Here is a 13,559-nt window from a genome sequence, read left to right as displayed (position 1 = left end):
TGAGCAGGTTGCAGACAGAAAACTATTTAAAACCCCAGCAGCACAAACCACGCCCCGCAGACGCCTAATTGGCTGCATTGCCTCGTCTTCATTTACACGATTGGCTGAAATTATTTTGAGGCAACTTTGGCCACTGTAAAAATAAGATATAAAATCAAGCTATGAAAAAACAAACAAAGAAACAAGACAGTTTGAAAACAAATTGTTTGGAATAGCAGAAATCCACAAATACCAGACACGCACGTTTATAAGGCGTTATTCATAAGATGTTATGTTGAATTTTGAGGTAAAAATGAAAAGGTCAACCAGTTTGCAAAGCGCTGTGCATATTCAAGAATATACCGTCAAAACGAAACTAAGGTAAAACATGGTAAAGAAAAAAAAAAACACGTGAAACGTACCTTCAAGCCAAGTTTTGTTTGCTTGTTCTGTCCCTGTCTGCCCTTCCACAAACACACAGACACGTGATGTACAGACGCTGAGGATATCCTATAAATAAAGAGCAGACTGTAGATGACAGATGCCCTCTGACACACTGCAGGTGTTTCCTGCTCTGATAATAAAAGCCCAAGACTAAGACACCTTCCTCCTCTCATTCCTTCTCCCTTTTCAAACAAATCCAGTCACATGCAACCAAGGTAAACTATAATCCTGACCCTGACAATGAAAAGATAAGAGACCGGAGAAGACCTGGCCCTCATACTGTGCAAATGATCCTCCTGTTGATGTTTAGCTTGCACCGACTGGGGAAAGGACTGAAGGAGAAAAGCCAGTGGGAGATTATTACAGGCATCTGAGCCCAGCCCAATAACATTCATCTGCAGGGGATAAACAGCTCGTTCCCATGCTATCTGTAGTGTGATAGGCCTGTTTTTTCTGATATACCCAGGTTCTTTTCTTCTGCCACTGACTGCAAACAAAGTGCCCTCCTTAAAGTGTAGTTGCATATAGTAAAACTGCTCTAACTTGGACTTACGCAATACAGCTGAAATGTCAGTTAGTTCAAGGAGAAACAAATGTCTTGTTAATCCTTAAATTAGTGTGTTAAATTATTCTAATTGTTTATAGTTTTAGATCTTGATTCAAACTAGGTCATAAAAGAAAAAGATAACTAGTATGTTACATTCTATGAAGCTATAAAGACTATTTTCACTCTCCCAGTACTTTTCTGAACAGAGTGAATTGTTACTTAATAAACCATTACTGACTATGTTCCTGCACTGCTATAATATCAGTGTTCACTACAGTACTTCTTAATAAACCTGCTACCTTATACGATTCCTTTATTTAGGACAGACAAAGGTTAAGGTTATCAGTGTGATATGTGTGGCCTTAATGGGATGCCATCAACAGGTTAACGCAGATAACAACCTGCTCCAGCTGCTTCCCTTTCATTAGCAGGTTTACAGGATTAGTCCCCTCAGAGATCGCTCAGCAACAGCAGCCATGGAAACACGTCATCAAGGCCTCAACTATCTGGAGACACACAGAGCAGTGTGCTTGCAGCACCAACTTCACCGATTGTAAAACACCTGGGTTTAGTTTTTCAGGAATGCTGATTATGTCCACACTGTACCTGTGCCCATTTTATGACCCTGGAAACTTTCTCAGGATCAGGGGCTGTATGAGCAACTATAGTACAGCCAAGAAGGCTCAGGTGACTGGAAATGTTTTTGGTGATTATTTTCCCCAGAAACAATCCCTCTTTTTCTGAAAAGAGATTAGATGTAATCCTTACTCGAAAATGCTCCGAAAAAACAGGCAACCCTTAACTGTAAATGGTTTCTCTGACTGACCTTCCTTTACCTTTTTTCACCATCATTTTTCCTGTGTCCCTGCCTCCACCCCAACCCGTGGCTCAGAGTTGAATCCTGCTGTTATAGTTGCTCAGGGGTGCTTAGTGAACACAGACAGGACACACAGGAAGCCACTCAGTCTCTACGTAGCTTGTTTATCCACTAAATACAGATGTGTCATCCAGTAAATCCCAGTTTGTTCCTGCTCTTCTTATTTCTAATGATAATTCTTATATTATATCAAGCTATCTTACAGCAATGAGCAAACCATTAATAACAAAGTGTCTTGTTAAGACAACAGTGGAACAGAATGTAACAGCAACACTGATGAGAAAAAAAAGGATTCAAAACTAAGAACTGTTTATCTGTAAACACCCAAACAGATTTATTTATTTATCAGGATAATTCTAAGTAATAAACAGCACTTTAACAAAATCTTAAGAAAAGTCAGAAAAATTTTGAAATGATAAAATTTGCTCTTTTAAAATTACATGGTCACATTTGACACAGCACATGAAAACTAACAGGTGCAAAATCATGATCATGATGAGTGGTGGTGATGCGGCGATTGTGATAATCTACCATCCATCCATCCATCCATCCATCTTCTATACCCGCTTTTTCCTGAACCAGGGTCACAGGGATTAGCTGGAGCCTATCCCAGCTCTCTTTCAGGTGGAGGGCAGGGGTACACCCTGGACAGGTCAGAAAATCTACCACAGCCAAAAAAAAAAAAAAAAGTGTGAATTACAAATTGAGTAATCAGGAAAAGCATTCAGAGAAAAAAGAACCTCCTTTCTGCCACTTGATTAATAATAATGCTGTAAAACACAAATAGATTCTTACTGTACAAACTGCTTTCACTTAATGCTGTGGAATTAAAAACTGAATGACTAAGCTCTGATGCAACATTGTGATGTTACCTGAACACATCACATCATGCATTTATTCAACTCACCATACAATCTCTCCTACCCTGTGTTGCTTTTCTGTCAATGACTTGTCAGGTCCTTCCAATAAAAGACTTCCTCCCTCTGCAGATCCCCTTGTAGGCCTTGTGGACACCGTGTAGAGTGATGAATAGTGTGTGTGCCGCTGCACGCTCAGACCACGATGCCCAAACACAACATACAACAACTGTGTGTGTGTCTTTGAACAATGTTCACTGAAAGGTATTGAATCTCAAATGTAGATGGTTGGCTGAGCAGGTGAAGGAGAAGCAGAACAGCCAACGGTGACGCACCTGTTCTGGACAGACCCACCCACCTCCTCTCTGTTACTCCTAGGGGAAAGATCTCTGTCCTGTTCCAGTCCGGATCTCCAAGCCTGAGGGACAATGGGCAGCATGGCAACAGAGATCGTGGCCTTTCTCCTGACCATCTCAGGCTGGATCCTGGTGTCATCCACCCTGCCAACAGACTACTGGAAGGTGTCCTCCGTGGACGGGACGGTGATCACCACAGCTACCTTCTGGTCCAACCTGTGGAAAACATGTGTGACTGATTCCACCGGTGTGTCCAACTGCAAGGACTTCCCCTCGATGCTGGCTCTGGATGGTGAGTTTCATCGTGAGTTTAGTTTAGTTTGAGTATGGGATGTTATCTTTCTGAAGCCACAGAGCAGTCATCTTTATGTGTGTAGGTAACTGGTTATTGATGAATAGCCACTTGACTGAAGCACTAATGCTCAAAGTCACCTGTTGTCTTTGGATGAATGACTACCAATGTAAACAAATGCATTTGGAATGAAATATTTTCTTTTCTGACTCTGGCTCCAGGACATAAACAACCATCACATTTAGAGTTAAAGGCCAGCAGAAGTATATTTCAGTGCGAAGGAGCTGAGCTGAACTATTGCAACCTCCTAATGTGTCCGAATGAAGCACTCTGAGAAAGTCATACGGTCGAACATAAGGTCACTTGTGACCTACCATTACCTTCTAGTAAGACGCAGACACACTCTTTGTCTTAAGGGACAACTAATTTCAAGTCCTTTAAAGTTATGTTCTTTCTGCCAAACATTTGTTTTAAATCAAGACCCCCTGTCTCAAGATAAATCTGAGTGCTCATCAGATGGTTAAAGAGAAACCTGTTAAAATGTTGCACAATTTGACCTTATAATTTAAATATGCAATAATGTGCAATTTTGGCCACTTGAGGGCAGCAGAAACAAGCTGTAAACATAACTGACACTGGATGGTTAAGTGGATGCCTGTCTATTTAAAAAACAGAGTGATTCATTTTGTGTCATGTTACTGGCCGCCTGAACAGCCAACAGCCAGCTACAGAGAAAAATGCAGCCTGGTTCTGTGCAAATGGAACAAAATTCCTCAATGAGATCTGGTCAAACCACTAGTTTAAAGGATGCTCCTGTTTTCTCTGTCTCTATCATAAAGCCTATATCCAGGTGTGCCGGGGTTTGATGATTGCTGCTGTCTGTTTGGGTTTCTTTGGTGCCATCCTCACCTTGGTGGGAATGAAGTGCACAAAAATAGGGGGCTCAGAGACCACCAAAGCTCGTCTGACCGTCCTCTCAGGCTTCCACTTCATTCTGAGTGGTAAAATCCAGGCTGTTTACCCTTCTATCTGAATTTACTGGGAATTCAGCATTTGCATAAAAAAATATTAAGCTACATTAAATTATAAGGTTACTGCTTTCATCTCAATCAACAGAAGAAGTCTCTCATTTCTCTCTGCAGGACTCTGCTGCATGACTGCATGCTCCATATATGCTCACAGGATCACAACTGACTTCTTTGACCCCCTCTTTGTTGCTCAGAAGTAAGTATGTAGGATTCCCAATATTTGTCCAACAGCAGATCAAAAGAATATTCAAAGGAAAAAAAGTCTAGTACTGATGTTTTTTTCCATATCATCCCTGCAGATTTGAGTTGGGAGCAGCTCTCTTCATTGGCTGGGCTGGATCTGTGCTGTGTATCCTAGGGGGACTTATTTTCTGTACCTCCCTGTCTGAAGGCTTTAGTATCAGGCAGGTTGCTTGGTTTTGCTGACAAGCTCAAATCTAACAATGTCATCCTACATCTGTCATCGGCAACAAGGGATTAAGAGAAATCTGATTTGGACTTGATCTAAACTGCACTAAGTTGCTAAATCAATCATGCAATTTAAATAATTACTTTAAAGGCAGCAGAAATCATTATTATCTCTCTCAACATCTTGTCTCATTATTGCTGAACCTACATGGCAAACTGCATGACCATCATTTAGATTAGTTACAGGGCTGATGACTGAATGTTTTCTTTGTTACAACTGAGTTATCAAAGTCACTTTGACTTGGGGCAGCTATATGGAATTGCTGCATTATGCAAGCACAGAAAACCAGCGTCCTCTTATGCTGACATTCTAGGTCATCGTCCTAGGTCCTCACTGCATGTGTCCTCAATTCTTAATTCTACTGAAGTCAATTGCCAAAAAGTGCTTGACTGAAATGGGGATCGAAATGTATATTTTTGGTTTTAAAGGTTTAATTTCTTTCCCTGGCAGTGGAGCTGCATCCTTTGCGACAACACGGAACAAGCACAGCAGCACAGTCACCAGCCGACACAAGGACGCCGGGGAGCCGTCACGGCAGTTTGGGAGGAATGCCTACGTGTGAAAATGGCCTTTATTACATACATTGATTGTGGAATTTATCATAAAAGTTTGTGGTCAACACATCCAGCCAGACACGACATTCACTATGATGATTATTTTTGCCAACACACTACAACACTAAAATCTGGAAAGTACTATTTGTATGAGCATTCAAGTGGGCAGAATCATTGAAATTTCTGTCAATGGATCTAAGTGAAAGACAAGCTTGTTTTTCTTTGGGCAGGGAAATTAATTTGGCACAAAACACCATTTAAACTCTCAGGTCACCTTCAACAAGCTGGCATTTCCTGCCTGTCTCACATCAAGTGGACACACGTTAAGGCTCTACTTCATAATTCTCAAAGGACATGTTGACTTATTTACATTTAAACTGCTCTGCAAAAGGATTTTAAAACATTTTCTAGCATGTTGTCCTGTTAAAATAAAGGCTCACATCTGTTGCTGCTAAAGCTTCTGGGATGTGAATAAGGTGTTTTTTTTTTATTTATCTATGATGAACATGTTTTTTTGTACAGTAACATCAATTGAGGCAGCCACTCGTCACAGAATTACAATTCCCCTTGTATTGTAATATTTGACATTATAGACATGACTCTTGGAAGAACACAAATTGTATACATTTGACCAACCATGATGCCAATGAGTAGCTAAAAAATGAATAAACAGAGTACTTTTAAAAAAGTGGGTATGTAATTTCAGTTAATCTTTTTCTTTTCCTTTCAGAAACAGGAGACACCTTCAGTTCTAAGTTGCATAAGTTAATATTGTTCAAACGGACGGATGAATCGTGAAGACCTTTCTCATTTTCCTGGTGTAGACTGATCTGACCTCCAAAGGTCGCAAGGTCATATATGACCCCAGAGATGCAGATCTGAGGCCCGACCGGAGGTTTCCCTTACTATCAGCCATCCATCTCCACCTAGGAATTATTATCAGGAGGAAACCCAGGCTGTGTTACGCTAAACCTCTTGACCCACAGTTTGAATACTTAAACCAGCTGGCAGGGAGCAGCTTCTCTATGCTTTACACTGACTTGCATCCGTAAAGAAGTGACAGGTATCAGGCGCTCTGTGGAGGGTTCTCTGATATAATGGTGGTATTGTACTGTCTAATGTCTACATTAATATAGGGATCAATCCCACACATGCAATAAAGAAAACTACTTCCAAAAAAAATATGTAAATTGAATTTTGATCGATTTAAACTTAACATCTCTAAAAGTCATGGATGTATGAAATTCTTTGACCTGATGGTGGATCATCAAAGTCACCCTGAGGGGAACATGACTGTGGACAAACATGTTGTGCCAGTTGCTCTTGTAGACGTTGATATATTCCATAGGACCTGATGGTGGCGCAGTCAGGGGTTACCACAGTCATTAGGTTTCATCACACCACCAGAGAGCAGCATTAATGCACATTTAATGACACATTTGAGGACATTTCATAATATGTGAAGTTAAAATTATATCTTAATTGTTCAGAGACCATGTAGGCAAAATGCAGAAACAGACTACACAGATGTATAATTTACTGTCCCGCTCTCTTAGCTGACGTTTAAAGCCTGGTCAGCTCAGGTCACATTAGCTTTTCTTTTCTTTGTTCTATTACTTTGTGTGATACTAATTAAAGCTAATTAAAGCCACCCTCACAAAATACATTAGCCTTATCCTTCTGACCAGCGCTCCAAGCCCCACCCCTAAGCCATAAGCCGGGAGGACTTAGAAACAAAGAGGAGCTCTTTCATCCGCGCCGAAAGAACATTCATCACTCCCCATAACTCTCATTACCTCAGATTTAACTCTAATTATAGCAGCACTAAGACATCAAGCTGTAATTACTCACAGCACAGTGAGGTCTTGGTTAAATTACTCATATCTAGAAACTTAAGGCCTGAGGCAAAGTCACAAACAATGCTTCAAACAGCTAAGGTCAGAGAAGCAGTACTACATGTTTCATGCAACATGTAAAGGTCAGAAATATTGAAATACACATTGTACACTACAATTACACAATAGAAGGCCCATATGAACTGAGGGATATTTGTGTGAATTGTCATGATATAGAGGAAATACAAAGGAAGGGATAACCAGATCGTCTTTTTTTTTTAATCATGAGTGAAATTGAAGTAAGTCACATGGGGGATGAAGTTGTTCTGGTAATTTGAGAGACATGCCTAGGTGAGCATTCTCAGTCTAGATTCAATCTTTACACCTCTCAGCTGTGGCCCATGGGAAACTGAGAGAGAGTTGTCTCTCACCCACCTGTACAGTAATACCTGGAAAACAACCTGCGGTTCAGTCGTCCTCAGCTTTTCCTTACAGGAGCACTGGAGCAGGAGACCATCTCAACTGCAATTAGAAGCAGAAAATAAAATCCTTACCATTAGGTAAGTTTGAGGATAAACATACATGCTTGAGATAATAGCCACCTGCAGCTGCTGAGGAGTAAACCAGAGATGAAGATACGTGTGGTCCAGATCTGGGGCTTCCTGATGGCGGTGCTGGGCTGGATCTTCGTGGCCTGCACTATGGCCATGGATATCTGGATGATCAGCAGCATTGGAGGTGTGGGGGGCTCCTACATAATCAAGGTGGCCTGGTACCAGTCCAGCCTGTGGAAATATTGTTTTGTAGAAACAACGGCTATCCAGAGCTGCTATGACTTCCCTGTGTTCTGGGGTGTGGAAGGTAGGTAACACATCTTTTACCCTGATTAGGAAAGGCAGTGTTTCCTGGGCTCAGATTGACATCTACACTCTCAATAATGCCTATTTGTGTCTTTCTCTATGACTTAAGGTCATATTCAGATAGTGCGAGGCCTGCTGATAGCATCTCTTTGCCTGGGCATGCTGGGGTTTGTGCTAGGTCTGATTGGTATGGAGTGCACCTTCATTGGAGGACAAGTCCAGTCAAAGTACAAGAAGATCTACACCAGTGGATGCTGCCATATAATAAGTGGTAAATGTCTAGTTTTATCATCACAGTGGGTGGATGTATAAGTCAAGTACAAAAATACATAGAAATGTCATGTGTGGTCATTCAAATCACCTTTTCAATTTTCTGACACGTTTCTGTTAATAATTAATTTCATTTCTTTCTTCAATTGATCTTTAGGTTTGCTGTCCACATGTGGGTATTGTGTTTATGTGTACTATGTCTTACAATATTTCTACCCTGACCCTGATGGAGTAGAGTAAGTTAACAGACAAAAACAATACTATGTAAGCCCTTTTGGCAAGAATGGCTTTTAATCACAAACCAGAAATCTTTTGTCTCAGCCTGTCGTTGTTTTAACAGATATGACCTCGGCACCCCGGTGTTCCTAGGCTGCGCCGGCTCAGCCTTTCACATGACCGGTGGTTTTTTCTACCTGTGGTCAGTGTGTAAGCCACTCTGTGGAGGAGAGGACAAGTTAGTACAGGCATCTGTTGCTATTGTAAAATGGCAGGAGAATAAATAACTCTGCTTCCTCAGTAAAATTGCTAGCTCTTAAGTAAGTGGGTTCTAGCTGCCCTGTCCTGATTGACAATTTTGTGTTCTCTCTCCAGGGTAATCAAAATCCAGCAACTAGCAGACCCAGAGCAAAGCAAGCCCACCACTGCACCGTTCACTGTTCCAGAGACCATCTACAAAACCTCCAAAGTGTCCACTGTTTCGGAGTTGTCTTTCGAGCGCTTACAAGAACCCACATCCAAATCTGAACACACATCCATGTCAGGGGGGCAAACCACCAGGCCTGCAAGACTGGAGTCAAGCTCTGGAGCAAAGTCAGAGTCAGAGCCAGAGTCAGAGTCAGAGTCAGAGCAAGAGTCCGGACGCTTGTCAAGGTCCAGTGGATCAACTTTATATGAGTCAAAGAGCAGCGGTGGCAGCAGGACCGCATCATCACTGTCAGGCAGTGTGGGGAGTGAGACTACATCGTTCCTCAAAACCTCTTATATTTGAATAATTGCGAGTTAATATGTGAAGGACAAGTGCTAATGAATGTGATGAACCTGATATTTTCTGTTCAGTTAATGAATCTGTGGCTAAAAAAAATTCAGTATGATGTATTTAATTTTTAAAACTACAAGATTCTGCTTCGCTGAATTGACTTGTGTACAATTTTTACTGCAGGTTTGTCATGTTAGTCTGAGCTGTTAGTCTCTGTGTATAATAGGAAATGTAAAAAAGGACAAATAGAACAAAGCTGCTGTTGTGTGATGCTTAAATTAAAAAAAAAAAGATTAAAATTACAAACCTGAATAATCAAATGTGATTTAAGCAAAAATGACTTCTAAGCTTCTTTTTGTCCAGAATTATTTATAGTGTAGAGTGACTGAATTGTTAAATAAAAACTAAATAAAAACTTTTTGCTAACAGCTGTTCCTTGTTGACTCCAGTCACTATGCCAAGTTAACCTAACCATCTTCAGGCTGCAGATTCATTTTGTACACACAAACGGGAAACTGGTATCGATCTAGTCTAATTTTGCAAAAAAAAAAAAGGGTTTTACTCTAAATAAAACTTCATTTCACAGCTTATAGTACATTTGTTAGTAACTGGGGTTCAAATCTACAGACCTGTTATACATTTTTTTCAGTGACTGTATGCAGTTACACAATGTATTGAGGAGCTTTCCTATGTTTCCTATATATGTTTCCTATGTTTATATATAAACTATGACCAAAAACAACATAAACCTGTGGGTAGATGTTCTGAGAAGCTGCTTTGGCAAAAGCTGAGGGATTTGCAAACAAATCATTCTCAGAGCTGACCAGAAGGAAAAGAGATTCTGTAATTAACATGCTATCCTTACTGGTATGTGCAGTCCAATCCTAAAAATGTGCAATCAAACACAGACAGGCTGATCTACAGGAAACCCTCATGGCCTGAATATATGCTGCACAACACAAATGCATCAGAAATATATCCAGAACCTCTTTAAGAGGAAGCAATCTGTGACTTTGGCCTTGTCCGGTTAAAACGTTATGTGCAAGACCAGTCTGAACCAAAGGGGAAAAGCAGCAGTTAAATCTGTTCCTACAGATCACAGAAAAAAGTATTGGAGGAAGGAAGAATAGTTCGATTTTAGGACAATAAAGTAGAAAAAAATATAAGGTTTACCCACAACAATCCAGCAAGGTTTAATCCCTCACTGTTCCTGCATGAGCTGGGAAAAAAGATGCTTACTGGGCAAAACTATCTAGAAGATAAGATCCACATTGCTGGTCTGACACCTACACATCAACAATGCTACACTCCCACAGTCTCCCACACTGACCTGTTTAAAAAGCTTTCACATTGAACTCTATATTCCAAAGATCTTGATACTTTTTCAGTTCTACTAGTTCTTCTGGAGGAACACCCACCATGACTAACAGGATTACAGTGATGTACATGGAGATAGGCTGCTTCGTGTCCTGCCTGAGTGGCTGGATCTTGGTGTGTTCCACTCTTCCCACAGATTACTGGAGTATCTCTGATTCATCGGAGAGCGTGCTGACCATCCCTGACTTCTACAACAACCTGTGGAAAAACTGCATTGCAGATGGCACAGGATCAAGTAACTGCAAGGACTACCCCTCCATGATGGCCCTGCCAGGTAGGATGCTCTGACAACTTCCAAACTATCAAAATATCAACATGTGTTAAAGCTTAAGATATTAGACTTACAGAAATCACTGGAGTGGAAGAGAGAAGGTAAACCATTAAGATTTTTTTATTTAAAAAGTCTAAGACCTCCCCAGTAATGGTACATTTAACATACTCATTTTAATGCTCTAAAAACCAATACCGTATTTTCCGGATTATAAATCGCACTTTTTTACTCCTCTAATTTGTCCTGCGACTTATATGTGTATATTTACAGTAATAAAGGTATTCCCCACCGTTAGATGGCACTCTTGGCTCAATGGATGATAATATTATACCGCCGAAGAAGTAAAAAAGCTGACGTTCACACTAAACTCTAGTTTAGAGTTAAAACAAGTGAAAATACCTCCCATAACAAAGAGCTGTACTGCAGACCCCTGGTCCACGTTCTTCATAGGCTAATTCAGACTCTAATCGGTATAATTAGAAATGGGACTACTATACACCGAAGCAACTTTTTTTTTTTTTTTTTTTTTCAACAAATCTTTTTTTTTTCTAAAAGCGACTTATACTGCGGAAAATACGGCGCTTAAGCTGTTACTGTATTTTGGTTCCATGTGTTCTGCTCAGGGTTCCTGCAGGCCTGCAGAGCGCTGGCTGTCTCCGCCGTCATCCTGGGCTTCTTCGGAGGCGTCCTCACACTCATTGGCATGAAATGCACTAAAATAGGCGGCTCACAGGTTGCCAATGCAAGGGTGACCTTTTCAGGTGCTATAACCTACATGGTATCAGGTAGAAGGAACATTTTTTATAATTCAATAATAAATCATTTAATTAAAAAAAAAAAAAAAAGTTACAAATGCACTCAGGATGTTTAAAACATGTTTTGTTAGGATTCTCTGGTATGTCCAGCTACTCAATGTGGGCCAGCAAAACTGTATCAGAATTTATGAATACAGACTTCAGGGGCCAGAAGTGAGTACTTTTTAAAGCAGCATGAATATAATCACAAGGTCTCTGTCATTCAGATTTTAAAATGGTGAAAAATAAAAAGTGCAGAAAAACAAACTACAACTCTTGATATACTTTATATTTGCTGGTCAGATATGAACTTGGAGCAGCGCTCTTTGTCGGCTGGGGGGGCTCCATCCTTCTTATTTTGGGAGGAGTGGTGCTGGGTTTCCTCTCAGGGAAAGAAAGTATACCATCAAGGTAAATATAAAACCACTCATTACTCAAACAGTTGTATTACATTTATTATCTATATTACTGACCATGGCTACCTGCACTGCACTACCTGCACCATACATGTATAAGACAAAGGACAGTAACTGCTTGAGTAGTAATACTATACAATAAATATCTCCCCCATGGATTCAACAGCAATTCGCCAAAAAGGCCTCTGAGACCAGCCTCTCGTGCCACCGCCCGGACCAGACGTACCTACATGCTGCCGGCCTCCTTGTCCAGAGTGACACTGGGGGGGGCTTCGTTTCATGAAGGCAGGCAGAGCCGAGCAACCACAAAGACCGTTCAGACCCTTGGCAGGGACTCCTTCGTCTGAGCTGGGAAGGTGACTTACAAGATTTCAAACTAATAGTTTGACTTCTGGGAAATACTCTTAATATTTTTCTAAAGGTTTTCTAAAATCTAATCTTGTTAACAGATATGACACCATTTGTGTTGCATAGTGTCTCTTCACTTTAACTTATGATCATGTCTGCTTTTGCTTGTAGAATTTAATGTTGCTATAGTTTCTAATTAGTTTGTCTTTCTAAAAATTACTTTTCATAATTTTAGTAACTTTACTGATAAAATTCTGTATCTGACAGTGTCACCATCAGCCATCAGGATGTGTTCCCTCTGTTAAAATGAACATACTTGGTTTAGAAGGATAAAACTCAAGAGAACCTTCCTGTGGTGTGAAACAAGGCAGTAGTAATAATCTGACAGATTTGGTAAATGCACTGAGCAGAGGGGAACATTATCTGACCATCTAAACCATCAGGAGCCATTCCTCTTGCTGTTAGAGGGACAATACTCAGTGAAGATGGCAATGAAATAAAAGGTAATTCTTTGTATACTTGGCATTTGTGGTGATCTATAGTAGAAGGATGACCAATCAATAAGACGGCCTCGGACATCATGATGAACCACTCTCAAGATCATAAAAATGGCACGGAGCAGGTGTACGTATTTCTTTAAAATAAAATCCATCCAAGTCTAAGGCCAGGCCTGTCAGGTCACGAACAACCACAGCTGTCACTCCCCATAAAACCTGCTGCTCATGTTACAGGTCAGTTTCACAGCCAAGGTAGCCAGTGAGACCGGAGATTTTATGAATTGCACGCCTGTAGCTGAACGAAGAGAATGTGAGATGAATTATTTACCATGCTGTTTTCTGTTGACTTTTACATTGTCCAAAATAATAATAATGTTTTGAAGTTTTATTGCCATATCAGTTTATAAGTTTTTCTCCCTTACTGATTTAACGTTCCACGTCTATACTGTCAATACAGGGATTTCTATTAAATGAAGTCTGTGGAAAGAAGTTTGTCCAAAATACTTTATCCA

At 40.5% G+C, this 13,559-nt stretch overlaps 3 protein-coding genes across 3 annotated transcripts; all 3 read left to right on the top strand.

The window, feature by feature from the left end:
- Positions 1-3,067: 3,067 nt before the first annotated feature.
- cldn10a (claudin 10a) lies at positions 3,068-5,411 on the top strand. Its single transcript, XM_026302293.2, has 5 exons — positions 3,068-3,352; positions 4,192-4,353; positions 4,495-4,576; positions 4,680-4,784; positions 5,300-5,411. The coding sequence occupies exons 1-5, from the start codon at positions 3,133-3,135 to the stop codon at positions 5,409-5,411; spliced, it is 681 nt and encodes a 226-aa protein (XP_026158078.1). The 5' UTR covers positions 3,068-3,132.
- A 2,193-nt stretch (positions 5,412-7,604) lies between these two features.
- LOC113127518 (claudin-10-like) lies at positions 7,605-9,405 on the top strand. Its single transcript, XM_026302196.2, has 5 exons — positions 7,605-8,099; positions 8,208-8,369; positions 8,526-8,604; positions 8,709-8,822; positions 8,960-9,405. The coding sequence occupies exons 1-5, from the start codon at positions 7,868-7,870 to the stop codon at positions 9,354-9,356; spliced, it is 984 nt and encodes a 327-aa protein (XP_026157981.1). The 5' UTR covers positions 7,605-7,867; the 3' UTR covers positions 9,357-9,405.
- Positions 9,406-10,763: 1,358 nt separating this feature from the next.
- cldn10d (claudin 10d) lies at positions 10,764-13,551 on the top strand. The gene is made up of 5 exons (XM_026302209.1): positions 10,764-10,995; positions 11,616-11,777; positions 11,879-11,960; positions 12,090-12,197; positions 12,369-13,551. Exons 1-5 carry the CDS (start codon positions 10,764-10,766, stop codon positions 12,547-12,549), a joined length of 765 nt encoding a protein of 254 aa, XP_026157994.1. The 3' UTR covers positions 12,550-13,551.
- Positions 13,552-13,559: the final 8 nt, after the last annotated feature.

The sequence above is a fragment of the Mastacembelus armatus genome, chromosome 2, assembly GCF_900324485.2.
Source record: "Mastacembelus armatus chromosome 2, fMasArm1.2, whole genome shotgun sequence".
In the NCBI taxonomy this organism is placed as follows: domain Eukaryota; kingdom Metazoa; phylum Chordata; class Actinopteri; order Synbranchiformes; family Mastacembelidae; genus Mastacembelus; species Mastacembelus armatus.
The sequence above is the reverse complement of the archived record's forward strand: the minus strand, read 5'-3'. Positions and strand labels throughout refer to the sequence as shown.

Excerpts from the sequence above, each read along its gene's own strand:
- cldn10a (XM_026302293.2), top strand. The coding sequence starts at position 3,133 with ATGGGCAGCATGGCAACAGAGATCGTGGCCTTTCTCCTGACCATCTCA. Across the intron at positions 4,577-4,679 it reads CCCCTCTTTGTTGCTCAGAA|ATTTGAGTTGGGAGCAGCTC; the intron begins GTAAGTATGTAG and ends TCATCCCTGCAG. Across the intron at positions 4,785-5,299 it reads TCTGAAGGCTTTAGTATCAG|TGGAGCTGCATCCTTTGCGA; the intron begins GCAGGTTGCTTG and ends TTTCCCTGGCAG.
- LOC113127518 (XM_026302196.2), top strand. The coding sequence starts at position 7,868 with ATGAAGATACGTGTGGTCCAGATCTGGGGCTTCCTGATGGCGGTGCTG. Across the intron at positions 8,370-8,525 it reads ATGCTGCCATATAATAAGTG|GTTTGCTGTCCACATGTGGG; the intron begins GTAAATGTCTAG and ends ATTGATCTTTAG. Across the intron at positions 8,605-8,708 it reads CCTGACCCTGATGGAGTAGA|ATATGACCTCGGCACCCCGG; the intron begins GTAAGTTAACAG and ends TTGTTTTAACAG.
- cldn10d (XM_026302209.1), top strand. The coding sequence starts at position 10,764 with ATGACTAACAGGATTACAGTGATGTACATGGAGATAGGCTGCTTCGTG. Across the intron at positions 10,996-11,615 it reads CTCCATGATGGCCCTGCCAG|GGTTCCTGCAGGCCTGCAGA; the intron begins GTAGGATGCTCT and ends TGTTCTGCTCAG. Across the intron at positions 11,961-12,089 it reads ACAGACTTCAGGGGCCAGAA|ATATGAACTTGGAGCAGCGC; the intron begins GTGAGTACTTTT and ends TTTGCTGGTCAG.